Source organism: Hippocampus comes, unplaced genomic scaffold (assembly GCF_001891065.2).
Source record: "Hippocampus comes isolate QL1 unplaced genomic scaffold, H_comes_QL1_v1.1 scaffold104, whole genome shotgun sequence".
NCBI classification, from domain to species: Eukaryota; Metazoa; Chordata; class Actinopteri; order Syngnathiformes; family Syngnathidae; genus Hippocampus; species Hippocampus comes.
Window position 1 is genome coordinate 5,152,799 of NW_017806072.1, and position 18,912 is coordinate 5,171,710.

Genomic DNA, 18,912 nt, shown 5'->3' on the forward strand with positions numbered 1-18,912 from the left:
TAATTTGGAATTGCGTTATGTCAATCAGCTCCGCACAATTTATCTACATATCTGCCAGTACCACTGCAGCATAAATGGACAGATTAGCTACACTACAATGTGAAATCTGGTGCCCGGTGTACACGCCTATGCCAACTAGATTCTTGGAAATAACTTCACAACCTGACATCAAGGGTCTATTTTTGGGGGATTTTTTTGTTTTGTTTTTTTTAATATTCACAATTACTTGCATTCGATCGAGAATGGCAAACGAGCCAATGTGTTTCACGTCTTTTCTAAAGTTTTGAAAATGTATGCGGTTTAACAATTACATATACTATACGTTATGACGAATCTGCAAAAAAAGATAAGAAGCAAAATTACTGGAGTGATATTGCCCGAACGGCTAGAGCTGTAATCGGGAGCCAGTTGAACCGTAACACTGGCCGGGACGACGCAAAAAAGAATCAGGCTTGGCGAATAGGAACCAAGATTTATCCGTCAACACAACCACCTGTCACCAGATTGACTAGCAATATGCTAACTTTTTTTTTCTGTCAGAGGAGTAGCAGCCCCTCCTCTGCTTCTCTTGAAGCAACCCTGGTGTAGCCGACCCCGTGAGCAAATACATGAGGCACGCGGGGCGTGTTTCCGTCTGTCGTCGGTGAAACGGGCGAAGGTCCATCAGCACTGACTCGCTTAGTGGCACTTCCGGTGATGAAAACCCACTTCCGTCGATGCCAACTTCGACCGTCAGTTTTTTTAAAAGTTCCCGTCATTCATCATTTGCCAGCAAAACGGGTGGCCACCAATGAGGGACTGACAGATCTTCCATCAGCACTGATGGAGTTACCACCACTATAACTGGTCTAAGTTTCAGAGGGGTGGCCAAAGCCACCTTTACATGTACACAATTTTCAATTTTATTTTTTTTAAACGTGAGAGACACCTCACATGATAACGAAAAAAAAAATCGCCCTGTGAGTTCTTGCTGCTCTTATGGTGCGTGGTGTAGCTAATGACAGCACACCAACACAGCACACCACACAAACCATATGTCTGTCATAGTACCAAGACTGCAAAAGGCAAAATGGTGGCATCCAGTCTGCTGGAAAATACAAAGAAGAGTAGTGTAAAAAGAAGAAGACATGCAACAAGACAGACTAACTGCTGGCTTGTCCGGTCTTAAAATTGCGGTTGCATGCTCTTTTTGTCGTTTTCTTTGTGGTGAATGACTTCGGAAATGTTTCTGGCAACCCCACAAGTTTCGGGTCACTTCTTAATTGGCTACTCTACCGTTTCACTTCAAAATCACGGAGGCTGCGGCTTGGCCGAAGTCAGTGTTGACCACACACATCAGGATTTACGCTTAGAAATATTGACCTGAAATGAGGTTTAACAATTATTGTGGGCTTCGACCATTTTCCGAGAACAATGGGGAGGACAAATAACCCTTACAGCACTCCACACCCCAGGATAATCGCTCAGGATAAGCTTTCCAAGACATCAGAGAATCGCAAAGAAGGGGAAAAATTTTGGATTTGGCTGGATTAATGGAACGTTCGGACCCTGCTTTTGTGAAAGGTTAAAATACTGTATGAGCATCTCCAACAGTTACTGAAAATGACTACACTAAAGTTTGCTGTTGTGCATTTTGAATTTCATTAAGTTCCATTTGCATGGAGGGTCCTGGCTGTGTGGCACTTACATTTGTGAGGAATCATCATGAATGTGACAGGCAGTTAGTATGTCACGCAAACCTGTCATCACCCATCCTTCCATGTCTGAAAATTCCTTGTTTCAACAAGGACTATCTTTGTTGAGGAGGCTGCTCTGTTTCGCCAACATCTTTCTGCTATGGATACCCAATGGAGACAAACTTATCGAACTTTGATCCTCAACATGATGAGTACAGCATGTGTCACAAATGCTGTCACTTGAGGGAATACTGAAAGTCGTTTGGGATCACATTTTGCAACTCTGCTGAAAAAATTGGTGGTAGGATTGCAGATGTTTTTTTTCAATGGTTCTGATATCAGAGCTGAAAGATTTTGGTCGACGTTTGGAATAAAATGGATTGCTTTAACCAGGATCCATGACTGTCCCCCTCCAATGTCTTGGCTCCTCTCTGCCTTTGGTTGTGGTGCTGCCTTTACCATCTGTGCAGTTCCTCGGACTGACTGTCCTTCTGATGTGTCCTGCTCTCTACACGGGCTATAACATGAATTGCTGTCCTTCTGCACCCTTCGAGGACTGACAGCAGCTCCAATAACCCACACTCAACACTCAGGATTCCCAGTGGTTGCTGCCGGGCTACAGTCATTCTGGAGCTGGAGCAACCCTGGTCCTTATAAGCAGTATATATGTTTTCTTTTCATAACACTTGAGCATCCTTGTATGTCTTGAAAGACGCAATATAAATCTTTTCTTTTGCTGTTAGCACACTAAGACATGGAGGCATATCGATTTTGGCAATGAAAGCATTCCTGGTGCAATGAATTATTTACAGATTGGTCCATAATGGATTGATATTATTGAGAATGAATGCCATTTTTGTTTTCTTGGGCAAAGAACATATAAAATGGGTGTGTTAAGTGAAAAATTGACCTTTATGAGGGCATAGGTCGTTTCTAATGACTTCACCTTTGTTGAAGCCAACCAAATACAGAGCTTTTTTATTTTAATGTTCAGGGATTCTTTTGTGAAAGTCACTAAAAGAATCATTGATTTTGTTTGTGCAAGCGATGTTTGAGGTAGATGGAATTCAAGATTGTAGTATGTTTTTGCTTTCAACTGTTTTCAGTCAAGTTGTGGAATCTGGAGAGCGCTTTAGTAGCATTTTTATGTTTTCTTTTTCTTTACGTTATTATTCATGGCAATGGATTTTTGCATCAAAGAGACAAAAAAATATGACAATGTAATTTTTCCAAATTCATTTGATCTGCCATATTTTAATTCTGAGCCATGTGAATGTAGGAAAGTTAATTCATGCTTCACACTGCTTATGGCTAAAGTTCATGATATGAATAATGTTAGAAGTGATACAGCTCTAAGATAAATGTTGTGAGTGACTGTTAGGTGATACATGTTTAGGCTATGTAAATACAGCTGGTGGAATCAATCTTTTGACTCGGCTTTTCGTAAAATCTTCTGAATGCACGTTGTCAAAAAAAACACTGTGTATGTCATGGTCTGTGTTTTATTTTTTATTTTTTGGGGTATAACATTGGTTAGGCACACCACCACCACCACAAATGTCCCTAAAGTGATAACTTAGGCCAAAATGTATATTTGTAAATGGTGTTTTACTAAATTATTAACACATCACATTAGAAATCCAAATAAAATACAAAAAAGCAGACAACAGCAGCCTCAAACGAGGAAATAGGAACAAAAGAAGACTGAAAGCAGATGACAAAGGAGAGGAAGGCCAAACAGACACAGATGAGCTAAACAGAATAACAGAGGAAATCAGCGAACGCAGACAAAAGGTGTGAGAGGTCAGGTCAAAGAAGCTGTGAGGAAACACAAAACAACAACACTTGAGGGACCAGTACAAATGTACCCAACTGCACGTTGGGAGTACATTCATTTTTGAGTGCACTGTAAACAGCCTGTGCAGCCCGGTGATCCAGTGGTTAGCGCGTCGACCTCACAGTGCAGAGGTACCGGTACCGGGTTCGATTCCAGCTCCGGCCTCCCTGTGTGGAGTTTGCATGTTCTCCCCGGGCCTGTGTGGGTTATTCTCTAGGTACTCCGGTTTCCTCCCACATTCCAAAACATGCATGGCAGGCTGATTGAACACTCCAAATTGTGGATGTAGATGGTTGTTTGTCTTTGTGTGTCCTGCGATTGACTGGCAACTGGTTCAGGGTGTCCCCCGCCTTCTGCCCTAAGACGGCTGGGATAGGCTCTAGCACTCTCCGCGACCCTTGTGAGTGTAAAGCAGATCGAAAAATGGATGGATGGATGTAAGCAGCCTGGACTGCATCTGAGAAATACAGTACTGATATTGAACTTAAGTTTAACCAAAGCCATCAATCACAGCTGGATTGAACTTTATGACTCAACTCTTCTTGAGTGCATAGGTGTGATTTGCCTTGGCAGGGGCAGAAATGACTATTACATTTTTTTATATGGTAAGAAAATGTAAATAGATGTGTGTGAGTACCGTAAGCTAAAGTGTGTATTGTGTATTGGCGCTGTGAACTGCATCAGACTGTGTGAGGTTGTGAAGATGGGATCCAGATGGTTTCATGGTGGAAATTTATGGATGAACAGTTGGTTTGTAGTGGGAATGTGTGGGATGGAGCACTGCAACCTCTGTGCGGATTCTATACCGCGATGAGACCTTCTGCCCGGGAGGCCTTTTGATATTCTTTAAATTCTTTTTCTGGTTTGCTGTGTATTGGAAGAGAAACACTTCTGGTCATGAACTCTACTGAAAAGTAAATACTATTTTCTACAAGCATGAATGGCGACAGAAGGGGCCCATTTTTGTCTCTCGAGATATACTTTACAGTAAATTAATCTCACTACTGTAGGGTTTATTTTTGACTTGTTTTGCAACAATTATTTCAAAAGAACGATTGTCCTCAACAATGGGGTATTAAAAGAAATAGAATCAAAACAAAAACAACTTGCGGTGAAGCATGCTTGAAAACAAAGACAACAAATTGTAGGCTCTACACTGATTTACACAAATTAAGAAGACTCCCATTCGGTGCAGTACCTTGTCAATTGTTATGAAAGTTAAGGTAAGACTTTTTTACGTGTTTTATGTTACTGTATGAACAATCCATAATTTCATGAGAAAATGTGTGTTGAAATCAGAAATTAACGTCCAAATGTAGAGGGTTTGACCTTTGTGGTTCTACCTCGTCCTGGATAAAAAATGTGTATGTTGGTGTTTTCCCAGTGCCAAGGGCGCAAAAGGTGTAGTGTCATCAGTCTCTCCTGAGGGTGGCGCTTATTTTGTCAAAATATGTGCCCACTGGACAAAAATCAAATGACTCAGCCAGCAGCTAATTGGTTCCCCACAAACCCCCACACTCACTTTATGAGATTCTACATATGGATGGAGCGTGTTGAATCTGCACAGCCCACCACTTCTAAAGGAGAGGGGTTGCATTAAAAAAAAAAAAAAAGAAAACTGTGATGAGATTAAACATTTCAAGATGTTTGTGTGTTGGTTTGAAGCCCAGAATAAAGAGCCACAGAGGGTATTGCTTTGTCACATCCTGTTGTTTGTTATGGCATGGGCTTACCTCCGTTTTTTTTTTTTTTTTTAATTCTGGCAGCACATTAGGGGAAGAGATACTTTTACATTCAAGCAAAATGAGAAAAGAAAAACATGACATTGACATCTGCAGTACTGAATGAAAACCATATATAACCCGCTTTTCAATATTTGTCGCATTGGTCTCTTAGACTAGTCTCAATCTCCCAAGTTTTTGTTTCCTTTTTTGCCGGATTTTCACCAGGCAGCTTGGTGATGACTGATTAGTACAGCTGTCTCATAGCTCTGGGGTCAGGGGTTCAAATCTGGGTCCTGGCCTTCCTGTGTGGAGTGTGCATCAGGTTCTCCAAGTACTCTGATTTCCTCTCACATTTCAAAAACATGTTTGGTTAACTGGAGCCTGTAAAACTATCCTTCGGTCTGAAAGTGAGTGTGTCGTCTCCTTTATGTTTGCCCCACAATTGGCTGGTGACCAGTGCGATGTATTCACCTCTTCCCCAAAACGGCTAGCATTAGCTCCAGCACAGCCACAACCCGAATGAGGAGTATATAATATAATAAGCAGTATAGAAAATGGATGAATATTCACCAGCTTCAATTCATTGAATAATACTTTGCCAACAGCACCCAGTAACATTCCTAACCATTGTTCCATGACAGATAACCTGGACAGTGTCTTATGGTGGAAAAACAAACCTGAAGATGAAAAAAATGGCTTGTGTTGTCAAAATAAGTGTTTAACCAAACATTCACAAAGCAAGCAAAATAACCTGGCACAACCAGCTCATTGTAACGGAAATTCTTTTTAACATTCACAGTGGCATTGAAATACTGTACTGGCAAATGCTCAGTGAAAAACTGCATTCGACACAGTTCGTGGACCAACTGCATGGTGATGGGATCCCACAAATGTAGACAAATAAAATCCATGACAAAAATATTTAAGGAAAACGAAGGTACGACAAAGTAAAAACAGAAATCGTTGGCTTCAAAAAGCCAGGAAAACTAAACATGAACAGAAAGCACTTGCAAAAGGCAAAGTAACAGTAAAACCCGAACATACACAAAACAAAATAGCAAGAGTCCAAACACGTGTAACCGAAATCAGCAAACACCACTTGGGGCAGTACAGTGAGCAAGGTCAACAATCAGACAGAGAGTGGGCAACTTAGCAGTCCTTAAATAGTGGGCAAGGCTTTGATTGGGAACAAAGAATGGGTGTGCCTGCTGGAGGGAAACACCCTTCACTCCAGTGGGATCAAAACAAACACACACAGGACATGACAGCATTAAAAGGGGAAAAAAAAGACAATATGGTTCATAATGTATTTTGTACATGCTGTCATCTGCTATTCACTGAACCACAGCTTGCAATCATTTAAACTAAATGATCGCTGGGAGAAAATTGCTTTGGGATGATAGTTTGCATGATCATCAATGGAGTATTCAAGGTTGATCGACCCACTTATCACCATTATCCTGATCGGTCTTACATGGAGAGTCTGGAGGTCACACTCAGCCTGTAGTATTCCCAAACCTAAATCCCTGTGATGATTTTCTGACATTCAGACTACTGTTACAAATCTAATTGTGTCAGTTTTAAGTGAAGGATCATTCCAAATGCAGCACATATTGAAAGGACAGATGTAAGATGAGGAATACACGAAATAGTGATTGTCAAACTCAATGTGTCTTCTTTCAGAAAATTGCTTGAAGCTATCTACATCCAATCTATCTAAATGTGTGTCAGTTTATATGGCTTGCAACACATGAAAGGATATCCATCCATTATCCAAACCGCTTATCCTCATGAGCGTACACGCTGTCAAAATGACATAAGCACCATTTTAACGTGAAAATGGAGCACAAATGAAGCTATCAACCCCCCCAAAATTACACTGTCCCACTCAATAAAGGACTTGGAGTGGGATGGAAATTCCTTTTTTGAGAAAGTCCCCACTGTGTCCTCAATAGACAATTACAAAGGTGATCAGTAAAGCATAGACATTTGCCAAGTCCAGACAAAATGTCCTAACCTTATTAACGATAGCAGTACTTCCCTCCATTTGGGTTGGTTGATTTTCCACTTCAAAATAGTACAGCAGGAAATTGTGAATAGCATGCTGTGTGGAATGTATCAGTTGGAACAAGACATGCTTAACAACACCCACCAACAACAGAGGAGAACAAGGGCCTCCTGTGTTTACCTCTTGGAATGTGGCTGTTGTCCAGAATCAGGAGACACATTTTTTTCTTCAGGAGGAAATTGAGGGCACCAAGAAAAAAAAAAAAGACTACAGCATCAAAATGCAGACTGTAGTGTAGAGTCTAATACTGGTAGTGCCCAGCTCTAAGACACAGCAACAGGTTAAAGGGATCTTGTGTGTTTTAGTTTTGTCGTATACAGAAGTTAGAGTGAGAAAGTGATGACTCATCTTTTCAAATAGTAAGTGACTAGCTGTAGTTTACGTCACCCATATGGGATCTGCATGCTTGGAACTGTGAAATATGAGAGACTGGAAACAGTAACTTGTGCTGTACCTGTTACCTTGTTTTATCACGACAAAAGCAGGTACAGCCATGGCAAACCAAGTAATTTTTTTGCAGGGGTAAAAAGGGGATAAATAACTGAAGGCAATCCACAACCGCTTTCCTTATATTATTCGCACTAATCATTTTAGAAGCATGCAGTATTTATGTGACGACTACGTACACTGACATTAACTATGCAAGTCACAGTGCAGTGTCCTATAAACTAAAATCAAAAGCATAAATTGAAATGAACCCCCCTCCGCCCCGAAATATGATTAATGATACTAAATCACACAAGCTGAGCAAAGACAAGATTCACATTGCTTCAAGAAGGCAGTGTGGTCCACTTGAAAGCCAAAATGTTGCCACATTGTCCAAATACTATCAAGCTGGTGTTTATCAACAGTCCAAATATTATCCCCGGCATTCGGAGATGTCTGTCTCTACCCGTGTCTATTGGATCGGCCAAAGTGCTGAAAGGATGTACTGTTTAAAGGCCCGTTTCCTTGTTGAAGCCATATCCTTTGACTTAGCAGGAGATGGAGGTGAAATTCCATCGCAAATGTCTGCCAAATCCTAGTTGACAATGTAAACACTTGACATGATGGTGCATAACTTACAGCAAGGAAATTCAGCATGACACTGTTTTGCGAGTAAAGAACTTACATCTGTAATTTGTGAAACATCACTACTGAGCTGTAGTGTCATTGCAGTGTATCACTGCGGACGGACAATGAAAATCGAGCTGCATATTTCCAAGAAGCTGCTATGACAATGTTGAATGCTAAAACGCAGTTTCAAATGTCTATTGATGACAGTCAAGTCCAGTGACTTTGAGTGACTTCAGTGTCCACTCTTAGTTGGATGCCATTCAATCCGAGTGCTCAGAATGTTTATGTGAGGCAAAATCAGAAAACTTGTTCTTTGGGTTCTAGAGGGTGGAGGGGGTGGGGGGGGCAAGTAAAGATAAGTCTCATCTTTAACGATCACATTTGTACATGTTATTACTTCCTGGCATTTGTTTCAAATTACACCAAATGCAACATTCCTAACATCCCATCCTTAATTTTCATTGAAAGTATGAAGTGGCTTCCTGTGATGCTGTTGTATTTTTAGATAATGGGTTGTTATTTGTGTGCAATAGATATGTGTGCAAAAGATGACAACCAAGACCACGTTTTGACAATGTGTATTATTTGGCTGCATGTTCATTGTATGGGCTGTTTATGATCCTGTGATGCACATCTGTTCCGTTCGTTTCCATTGTAAAAGATGAAAAAAAAAAACTATTCCCTCAGCAGCATTACTGGATGAGTTATAAGCTACTGTAAACCCTTAAATGAGTGTGTCCTTCTGCGTCTCCTTATACGTGTATCATCTACAAATATATCAATCTTGTCCGACATTCTGTCGTGTGGCTCCACTTAACACTAACATATTTTTGGCTTGAATGTTGTTGAATACACGAGGTAATGCAAACCAGCAAAACAAAGGTATTGTTTCAATAACTTGCCCATTCTGAGCTTGTGTGGTGTCGACGCCATCCTGAAAATATGCTACCAATAATTTGTCAACAGCACAATGCCTCGTAAGAGAGAGCATGGGAGTGTGTTGGCATGGAAAAGAAGGGGAAGATGTAAAGTGTACATGCAGCTCTTCCCATTGGTATTCTTAACCTTCAGTGACTACAGTAGTCACTCTTGACGACATGCTCACTCCAAACTCAAACGGCATGTTTTCACAGCAAAGGTTTCTTGTTGGTTCAACACACCAAAGGCCACGCTGAAGCAAAGGGTGCAGTCTGAGCTTGCCATAAAATTCAAAGGCAAATGTTGATGGTACTCACTTGATCTTAAGCAGATAATTTGCAGCCAATAAAACATGTGTCAAAGAGGTCTGCTTTTAATTTCTGTCATGTAACTGAGTTCATTATTATTTTAGATCCACCCACCATATACTATCCATTACGTAGATCGTGAGCTACCAGTAGCTGTATGTGTGTGTGTGTGTGTGTGTGTGTGTGCTGCGCTTTTCAGGACTGAGATGTCCGATGTTGTTCCCGGGATCTGTTGCAACCACTAATCTAGTTTGGGGGTCACTGCCCCGAGTGCTCCGACCACCACAGGCACGACTGTCACCTTTACCTTTCAGGCTCTCTCCAGCTCCTCTCTGAGCACTTGGTATTTCTCTAGTTTCTCGTGTTCTTTCTATCTGATGTTTCCATCACTTGGGACCGCTACATCCACTACAACGGCTTTCCTCTGCTGTTTATCTATGATCACGATATCTGGTTGTTCTGGTTGTTTCGCCATTACCATCTTGTCAGTCTGGATCTGGAAGTCCCACAGGATCTCTCTCTCTCTCTCTCTCTCTCTCTCTCTCTCTCTCTCTCTCTCTCTCTCTCTCTCTCTCTCTCTCTGTCTCTGCTGACAAAATGTGGGCACCCCTAACTTAAGTGAATTACTTGTACATGGGTTCAATGGTTAAACTGGTTATCATGTGACCCATGCAGGGTGGTTTGCTCACATGAGTACAGGTGTGAATAAAATGACACCCTTACCATACTAGAGTACACGATGAGAATTAAACGTTCCACTAGTAGTACGCAGAACTGGAGAGAGACTCACTCTGCACACTTTAGGTCACACTGTTTGAATGAAGATCTATAATCTAACTCTTATTAGGGAATGCAGCAATTTAAAATAGCTTACACATTCCCTCCAAGACTGCTTATCGTATTTGATCTTATATCAAAAGTACAACTCAAATGTGCCAACAGGATCTTGATCACTGTTTATTTGAGCAGGTATATCCAGTCTGGGCTCAGCTTGCATGAGTCGGAACTGTTTGTCTTGTCGAATGCCTCTTGGACTGGCTCCAATCATCATGGTTAACACATCTATACTCAACATTGGCACTAAGGGGCCAGGTGAGCCTTGAAACACATGCATAAGACAGGACTGCCCCCTCAAAATGGGGTTATACTGTTTCAGCAAGTCAAGAAATAGTACGCAGTGAAATTGTGTGTGTCAGGTTACAATACGATAAAATAATCAGAGACATATTCACTGTTTCAAGTTTGAATATTTGGTATTGAAATTAAAGTATCCTCATATGGCTTGGCTTTATTTTTGTTCATGGAAGTGGTCACAAAAATGTTTCCATTGTTTTTCTGTGGCTGTTATCTTGTGACAACTCAGCTCATTCAAACGTGGGCCAAACTGCAGCAGAGGCTGGAATGTCATAAGGCAGTATCCGTGTCATTATGTTTAATTTGGTGTCAAAATGAAAAATAAATAATTTAACACCATCCTTTTCTTTTGCCTCAAGATAGATAGTAAGGGAGGAGACAGAGGCAGGGGACACCTGAATTGATATTTAAAAGATCCCTTGCTGTATCCCTTGTTATGTTCAATCATCTGCTGAACACATTATCCCAGGTCAGCTGGTGTTGTCGTCGGCAGCATTTAAAGGAAAATAAATAAAAGGCCTGGAAGTGATATATGAGTAGGAGCACTTAGAAAACACAGGTTTACGTTCAAGGGCATCCATTAAACGTAATCTGTCTATGTTGAGCATCATGGAAATGAATCTCTATTGTTGCGTTCGAGAGCTGAAGATGTCAAATTGTAGCAGTAAAATACTGGAAACGTGTGAACTACAGTATGGATTGTGTGACTTTTTGAGGTTGTGAAGGAGTGCAATATGCATTCTGTGCACTGCTGTTCGAAACCTGCCAGTCATCAGTGTGGGTTTACGAGGCAGAGAGTTAGAAATAACAGAGATGGTCCCTTGAGTGATGTGGTTGATTCATGATGCTGGAAATACATTTCTAAAGCTAAGTGTGTGTGTGTGCGTGTGCGTGTGAGCAAACGATGACAAACAGAAACCTGCAAGGTCAACAATACAATTGCCAGACAGCATGCCTCAATTGCCACCTCTAATTCTGATTTCATTTCCTTGAAATGACAACAGGGATGTTTATGCGAGCCAGCCACAGCATCACGCTCATTTATGTTTCCGTTATTTATGTAATAGCGCTCAGTTTTGGTTGATAATGTCAGTGCGGTATAGGGAGAAAGTCTAGCTGTAACTAGGAAAGCTCAGGACAGTAAGAGGTTGTAGTACAGTTGTGATCTTTAACCATTTTGTTCCACATTCAAAATGCTCAGTTAAAGCAGTTTAACACCACTTTAAACTACAACCATTAGTATATTAAAGTCTCCGTAAAGGCAATACCTCTTATGTTTTAACATCAATTATGCTTACCTGCTGACATTTGCAAACCCTGGGGCCGCCAGACTCCCCGCTCTGTCACCCTGTGTTGCTCATGGTTCTTGTTCATGTTTATCTGGACAGATTGGAAATGGGAAGGTAAATTCCTTGTGTGTTTTACATACTGGGCCAATAAATCTGATTCTGATGTCTCGTATTGACAGTCTGGTGCAAAATATTGCAGCTAGATTCCTGACAAGCATGAAAAAGTTCTCTCATATTACCTTGATACTCGAAGCTTGTATTGGCTCCCGATCCACTTTAGATGCAATTTCAAGGTTTTGTTACTTACTTATAAAATATTACATGATTTCGCACCTTTCTTTTGTGATGATCTAGTAGTACTCTATGTTCGTTCGGATTATGCATTGACTGATTGGTACAACATCTGAGGTGGACAACCTCTTCGGAGGCCCGGCTATAGAGAATTCTGCATTGACGAACCGGCGGGTTTTGAGGACCCACTTCTACGAAGGCGTCTTCCTGCTCCGCTTCGTTTTATAAAATTAACTCTTATACTATTCGAACTGACATTGCACAGCACCAAATGTTGTTTATGATAATATGTTCTATGCTCCCTTACTAGTATAAACACAGTACTCTGATTAATATTGCCTTTGTGGAATATGAAGTAAGCATCACAATCTACCCATTTTTATCTATTTCTGGGGGTGGGCATTTTGCCACTTGCTGTCAACGAAAAATGACATCACTCAAGGCTCAGGTAACGACCAATCACGGCTCACCTGTTTTCTGAGTTTGGTCATGTGACGTTCGCAAGCTGAGCTGCTTTCTTTTTCCATACTTTATAAACTGAGCCCATTACTGTCCGGATCGAGGATAGAGATATCAAAGTTATCCATGGCTTGCATGTTCCATTTTGATGTAATTTCACCTGGCACATCACAAAATCTGTTTCATTTATTTCACGTAAAAAGAAAGCTGCTTTGGAACAGTTTAGGCTTGTATTTTTTGGCTGATTTAGCTCTGAGCGTGTCATGCACACTATCCAAAACCTCACTCATATTGGTACTGCTGAGATTTCCATCATGATCCTCGTTCTTATTTAAGATTCACATCATCTTTTTACCTTCCCATGTTATGCAGCTTCTATGTGATTCCTTTCCAATTATAGGATAGATTTGTCAAATATTCAAGTGCTTGCCCATGACCACGGCGATCATTTGCACTGTAAGTCTGGTGCCAAATTCAGATGAAGTATGTCCCATTTGTTTTGACTCCATTAGGAATAAGTATAGTCTGTGATCGACTAAATGATCGCAAAGAATTAGGATGATTGTGCCGACTGGAACGGATTATCCGGGTCTTGAAGCAATTGGGGCAAATTGCAGAACACTACTTGGGTGCAAACAGAAAAGGTGATAATGATTCAGCCTTAGCTAGTTTCCAGCCTAACAAAGAACATCACCCCAACTATAGGAAATAAATGCCACACGGACCTCAAGTAAAAGGCAGCTACCCTTACTGAACACTTGAAACAACTTGCATACACACACGCCAAAGACACAGGTGAACAACTACATACAGTACTTGTACGTATCAAACAATAGAAGAAGAAAGACTAGTTAACGAGAATTTCTTGTCATTGTTTTCTCCAAGAAACCAATAATATATTGCGATAATGACAGGAGGAATAACTGCATTGTCAGACAGTGAGGAAGAAATAAGAACTTTGCTACAAAACAACAAAGAATCAAAGGAACCCTGTTATGTAACAAAGAGGCATGTGATACAATAGCAACACACTTGAGAGAACATCTCTTAACACAGTTAGTGGACCTACCACACTGTATCTGATCCCTCCGCCAAGAGATGGACAATTTGTCCATCATTCGCCAGAGGCCGGCCAACCAGTAAGACAACTGGTCGACTGTGCAGGCCTGAAATAACGACGGACTGATGACGATGGACTGAGAGGCCGAACGGCCGCTGGCGAATGACGAACGAATAGCCCAACTCTCTAAGGGTCCTTTTACACTCCCGTCACATTGGCAGATATCCACATATGATTGAGGCTTGATTCGGATCTGAGGAAATCTGATTCCATGTGGGGAGTTTTCTACGTATACTTCCATTACATTATTAGAACTGAACCACATAAGGAAAAAAAAATGAAACGGGACTGTTTGCAACATGTGAAATCCAACCTTATAAAGTAAAGGATACCCAGTGGTTAAAAAGTAGTGCAGCACCTTTCTGTTATTTAGGCAAGAAAATTCTAAAGGGACTGGTTGCTATGATAATACGGTAGATTCACTGCTCGTGCTGCTCAGTTTGATTGCTTTTCTAAATTGGAACTGTTTTCTGCGCAACACTGCACAGGGGAAATAAGTGGTTTAGTTTTGTAATGTTTGTATATGTGTGTCTGTTTGGTTTGGCATGTAGTTATGTTCATTTTGGTTTGAAGTAACCACAAGTCAATATAAAACAAGGTCTATAAAATGAATGCTCCACTACCATGAACAACTGACTGTCGGATAATTCACCTTGCTCAAGCCAATGTTCATGTGCAATTTTCTAGTTTCCAGATTTTGCTCTGATTTCTGTTGCCTCTTTTGCAGATCTCCATTTTCTTGTATGTAGTCATTGTTGTTTGATAAGCTATTCTCGTTTTGCATTTGTCCTGATTCGGTTCTCTTGTCCTTCTGAGACAAGCTGTTTCCAATTATATTTTCATTGTCTTTTGCAAGCGCTTTTTGCTTATCTCGTTTTATCCTGGTTTGTTGACCAGAGTCATTATTTGTACTTTGTCGGCCTCACGCCATTTTTCTGCAATTAAATATTTTTGGTTACATCTTTATCTGAGTCGACATTTGTAGAGTCCGATTCTGTCCAGAACATTCTGGACCCCTGCCGGTGGACCTGCCACATGAAAAGACTGACTAAAACATGTTTGAAATCAACTACAGTGAACACAAATGGTTCTTATTTGACAGATGGATGTTTCATTTACACGACTCAGTCAGACTACTATGTTTTTATGCAACATCAACTCTGAGTTAGTGGTTTAATTTTAATAGAGAATGGCTGGTTAAACTGTGTCAAGAAGATTCACATTCTGAGTTAAGGTCTCATGTGTTGTGTTCTTTTTATTCTGAGGTCCCTAAAGACAACTGTCAGCCTTTGAGCACAGACTAAAAAACACGAATGCACAAGGGCTCATTTGTTGGTTAAAAGGCCTTAGGAAATCTCAGAACACATCTGCAAATCACAGTCCATTGCCCCTATGATAATTAAAATTATGAATTGTTTTTGCTTGTGAACATTCCGTTAATGGTGAAGGACAACTCGTAAAATGTACCCCCCCCCAAAAAATAAATAACTACCGTACATAAATAAATAATGGACTTTTTCCTCTTTCATAATTTTTTTTTTTTTTTTAAACGACCATCCAGTCCATCTATCCAATCATTTGCTATATCATTTGCTCTCATGGCCTCACTTTTGCCGAGAGGCGGGGTACTGGACTAGTCAACAACCAATCACAGGGCTCAGAACAACCGTTCACATTCAAATTCAAACATATCTGTAATCTTAGTCTTCGGTTTACCCAGCAGGTATGTTTCGGGTTTGTGAGAGGAAACCTTTTCTTTTTACAACAAACACATATTATTTCAACCTGGACATCTTGAACCCAAAGCCTCTCCACCTTGTCCCCCAATACTGTATAATTACAACGCATTAAAAATCGGATTTATCACAAGCCGGTCATAACATCATTCTCCTTGTTTCATATTCCCCTGTCTCTTCCTGAATACCCACAGCTAGATAAAGCCTCTTGCTCTGTACGAAGCCAAAGCCAGCTTTAAGCACCACTTCTCTGTTTTACCACTCTCACATTTAGTCTTCATCTTTTCCACAAGGATGTGATTTTCCTCCTCAGACGTTATCCCAAACCAGCAATTATCTTTCTGCCAATGCAGTGTCCCTGTAATTCCTTCAAACCATCCACGGTCCAAAGACATTCAGGGAGGTCTTCCTCTCGCATGCAAACTAAATGCCCGTGCCCTTTTTTTTCCTCGCTCTCTCATTTTCCAACACATGCATATCTTTTACACGCTGGTGGATTTTTCCCTTGTGCGACACTAAGACGTTATCATGAAGTTTAGTTACCATGGTTCCTGAAAAAAAACAACGTTTTTGGATTTAAGGAAATAAGTAGTGGCAGCACGGTGAGCGACTGGTTGGCACGTCGGTCTCACGGTGCAGAGGTACAGGGTTTGATTCTGGCGCCGGCCTTCCTGTGTGGAGTTTGCATGTTCTGCGTGGGTTTTCTTTGGGTACTCCGGTTTCCTCCCACATTCCAAAAACATGCATGGCAGGCTAATGGAGCACTCTAAATTGTCCCTAGGTGTGATTGTGGCACGAGTGATTGTTCGTCTATGTGTGCCCTGCGATTGGCTGGCAACCAGTTCAGGGTGTCCCCTGCCTGAAGACAGTTGGAATAGGCATGTACTTTTTTGGTCGTTTTTACAATAAAAACAATTATGATGTTTAAAACGAAAATATCAGCATTTAATCAGGATGTAAAGAAAAAAAGCACATGCAAACATGGTTTGTGGAGCTCTGGTGTGTTTTGTAAAAGCGTTACATTCGGCCACCTTTGAGGGTAGCTGATCGGTGACGCCTATACAATTATTATTTGTAATCACTGTCAAAACAAATGCCCCGCAACCGAACTATTATTTAGTAGTTGTTCACAGCACACGATTACTGTAGTACCGTTCATGACGGTAAGGTACTAACTTTAACCTTTATTTTGAAAGTACAAGCAGAAGTTGCTTCCTGCCATTATCGCTAACTTAGTTGTGGTCAGCGGCTGTTGAGCCGCGGTCGCGCAGCTTCAGAGTGCGGACCGGTTTGTGGAAGGGAAGGCGTGTGAAATCCTAGCGTCGTCACACGTTGAGTAAACGTTGCTGCTGTGTGATTTTCCTCCCCTCTCCTTGGTGACCTTCCAGCTGGATAAAGAGCTCCCCGCCTCTCAGCCAACATGGGTTAGACACGCCGCGACCCGCGGAGCGTCCACTTTGTGCACTTGAAGCGAGGATGGGGGGAACCGGACTGGCTTTCGCACAGACATCCTGACAAAGACGGCGACCGCGAGAGAACACGCATTTGGGATTTTGTAGTCTTTGATTCCTCCTTGAAGTTATATTGTTGGACCCACGTGACGTTACGCGTGTTTGCCAGACGAGAAGAGATGTTTGCAGAATTGCTGTGCAGCGCCGTGGCTCTGGTCCTGTATGTCAACACACTGGGAGCAGATTTCTGCTACGATGACAGGTACCTGCCAGGGCACATGTTTCACACTGAACACTCAACACTGCATCTTCACTACGAGGCGATTGACTTCGTATTTGAGTACACGGAACATTTTATTATTCCAACCTAAATGGATGCTTTATTGTTCAAAGTGTCTTGAGCCTGCTTAAGTTAGTAAGATTTCCCATCCGTGCCAATAAAATGAGAGGACCGTAGCGTGCATGATGCTTATGTATTCTGTATTACATTCTCCAGAGAGCAGAGTTGCTCCAAGATTTCCTTAGCATGGAAATAATTGATCTCTGGAGAAGAAATCACTCCACCGAACAAGTCCCATACTGTCCAAATGTGCAGCCTGCTGGAACTTTTAAGCATTATGATTTTTTCCCCCGATCAACTTAAAGTAGACTGTTTTGTCACTCTTCACTGGAAACTATCATTTTTTGGGGGGCGAGTGCACCATTTGATATTTGATGGCTGAGTGGTTGTCACTGCCTCAGGCATATTTATTCCTCATGCACACTGTGATGTAGGTCAGTGGCTTCTCTACCTAGTTTATCTTTTCTTTGCAATACTGCTTTTTAATAGCTCACATAAAGTGATTAATTATGGAAGGATTCTCATTAACTTCCAACATACATTGGACATAAAAGTGAAAACAGTCCATTAAGCTGTGAATTGGGAATTTCTCCATTGCGAGACTAATAAAGGTTTTCTTATCTTATCTTATCTTAAAAATACTTTTTTTTAAAGTTGCAAAAACATAGACTAAGGTAAACTTTTTTTTTAAAGTTGCAAAAACATAGACTAAGGTAAATAACTGAAAAACATGTATTTTTAAATTTGGGGACATGCAACTTGTACAGGCCAGATAGGTGTGCTCCTGGTCATAATCTCAAGATACAAAATGACTGAATGAATGCAGTTCATTAAAAAAGTTAAACAATTACTCAGTATATAAAATGAAATGAAAAAGCTGACACTGGAAAAATAAAACTGTAGAAAACATAATTTAAGGATTGGCCCAGCCGTGTCGAGACATACATCCAGTTGAAAATCTTTGGGGTGATCTGACGAGGAGATGCCCTCGCCGTCTGACAGATTTGGAGCACTTTTGCAAGTCAAAATGTGCCGTGCTGATAGATTCCTATCCAAAAACACAGAATGCTCTGAAAAACCTAAAATGTGCTCAAAGTATTTTCAGAATGTTTGTCCTTCAACATTCCGCTTCCTGATTCGGTTTACATTACTATTCAAAGGCCACATTAAACCCCCTCTTTTTTTTCTTTTTTTTAAATGTTTTTTAAAATGATATACTGTGTTTTGATGTCCTTTTTTTCCATAAAAATTATATTCTAATAGAAGTAAGCCCAATTTCTGCAGTAATTGTAGTTCAGAAAGGTTCGAATCAACCACTCTGTCTATTTTTGATATATTTTTCCATGACTAATTTACTTCCAATAAAGCCAGAGGATATTGCTCAGTCAAACAAACAGGACATTAACCCCATTCACATCAATGACTGCCATGTTTCCTTTACAATTCTTCTAACTGCTCTTTATATAGAGCACTTCCTACAACAAGAAAAAAAAATCCCAAGGCAA

The 18,912-nt window shown here is 40.8% G+C and overlaps 1 protein-coding gene across 1 annotated transcript in view; it reads left to right on the forward strand.

Moving 5' to 3' along the window:
• Positions 1 to 16,847: 16,847 nt before the first annotated feature.
• The window catches only part of tmtc2b (transmembrane O-mannosyltransferase targeting cadherins 2b), an 82,083-nt gene continuing 80,018 nt past the window's right edge, over positions 16,848 to 18,912 (forward strand). The window contains exon 1 of the mRNA XM_019894166.1: positions 16,848 to 17,329. Coding sequence (XP_019749725.1) covers positions 17,247 to 17,329 — 83 coding nt within the window. The 5' untranslated portion in view covers positions 16,848 to 17,246. The remainder of the gene's footprint in view (positions 17,330 to 18,912) is intronic.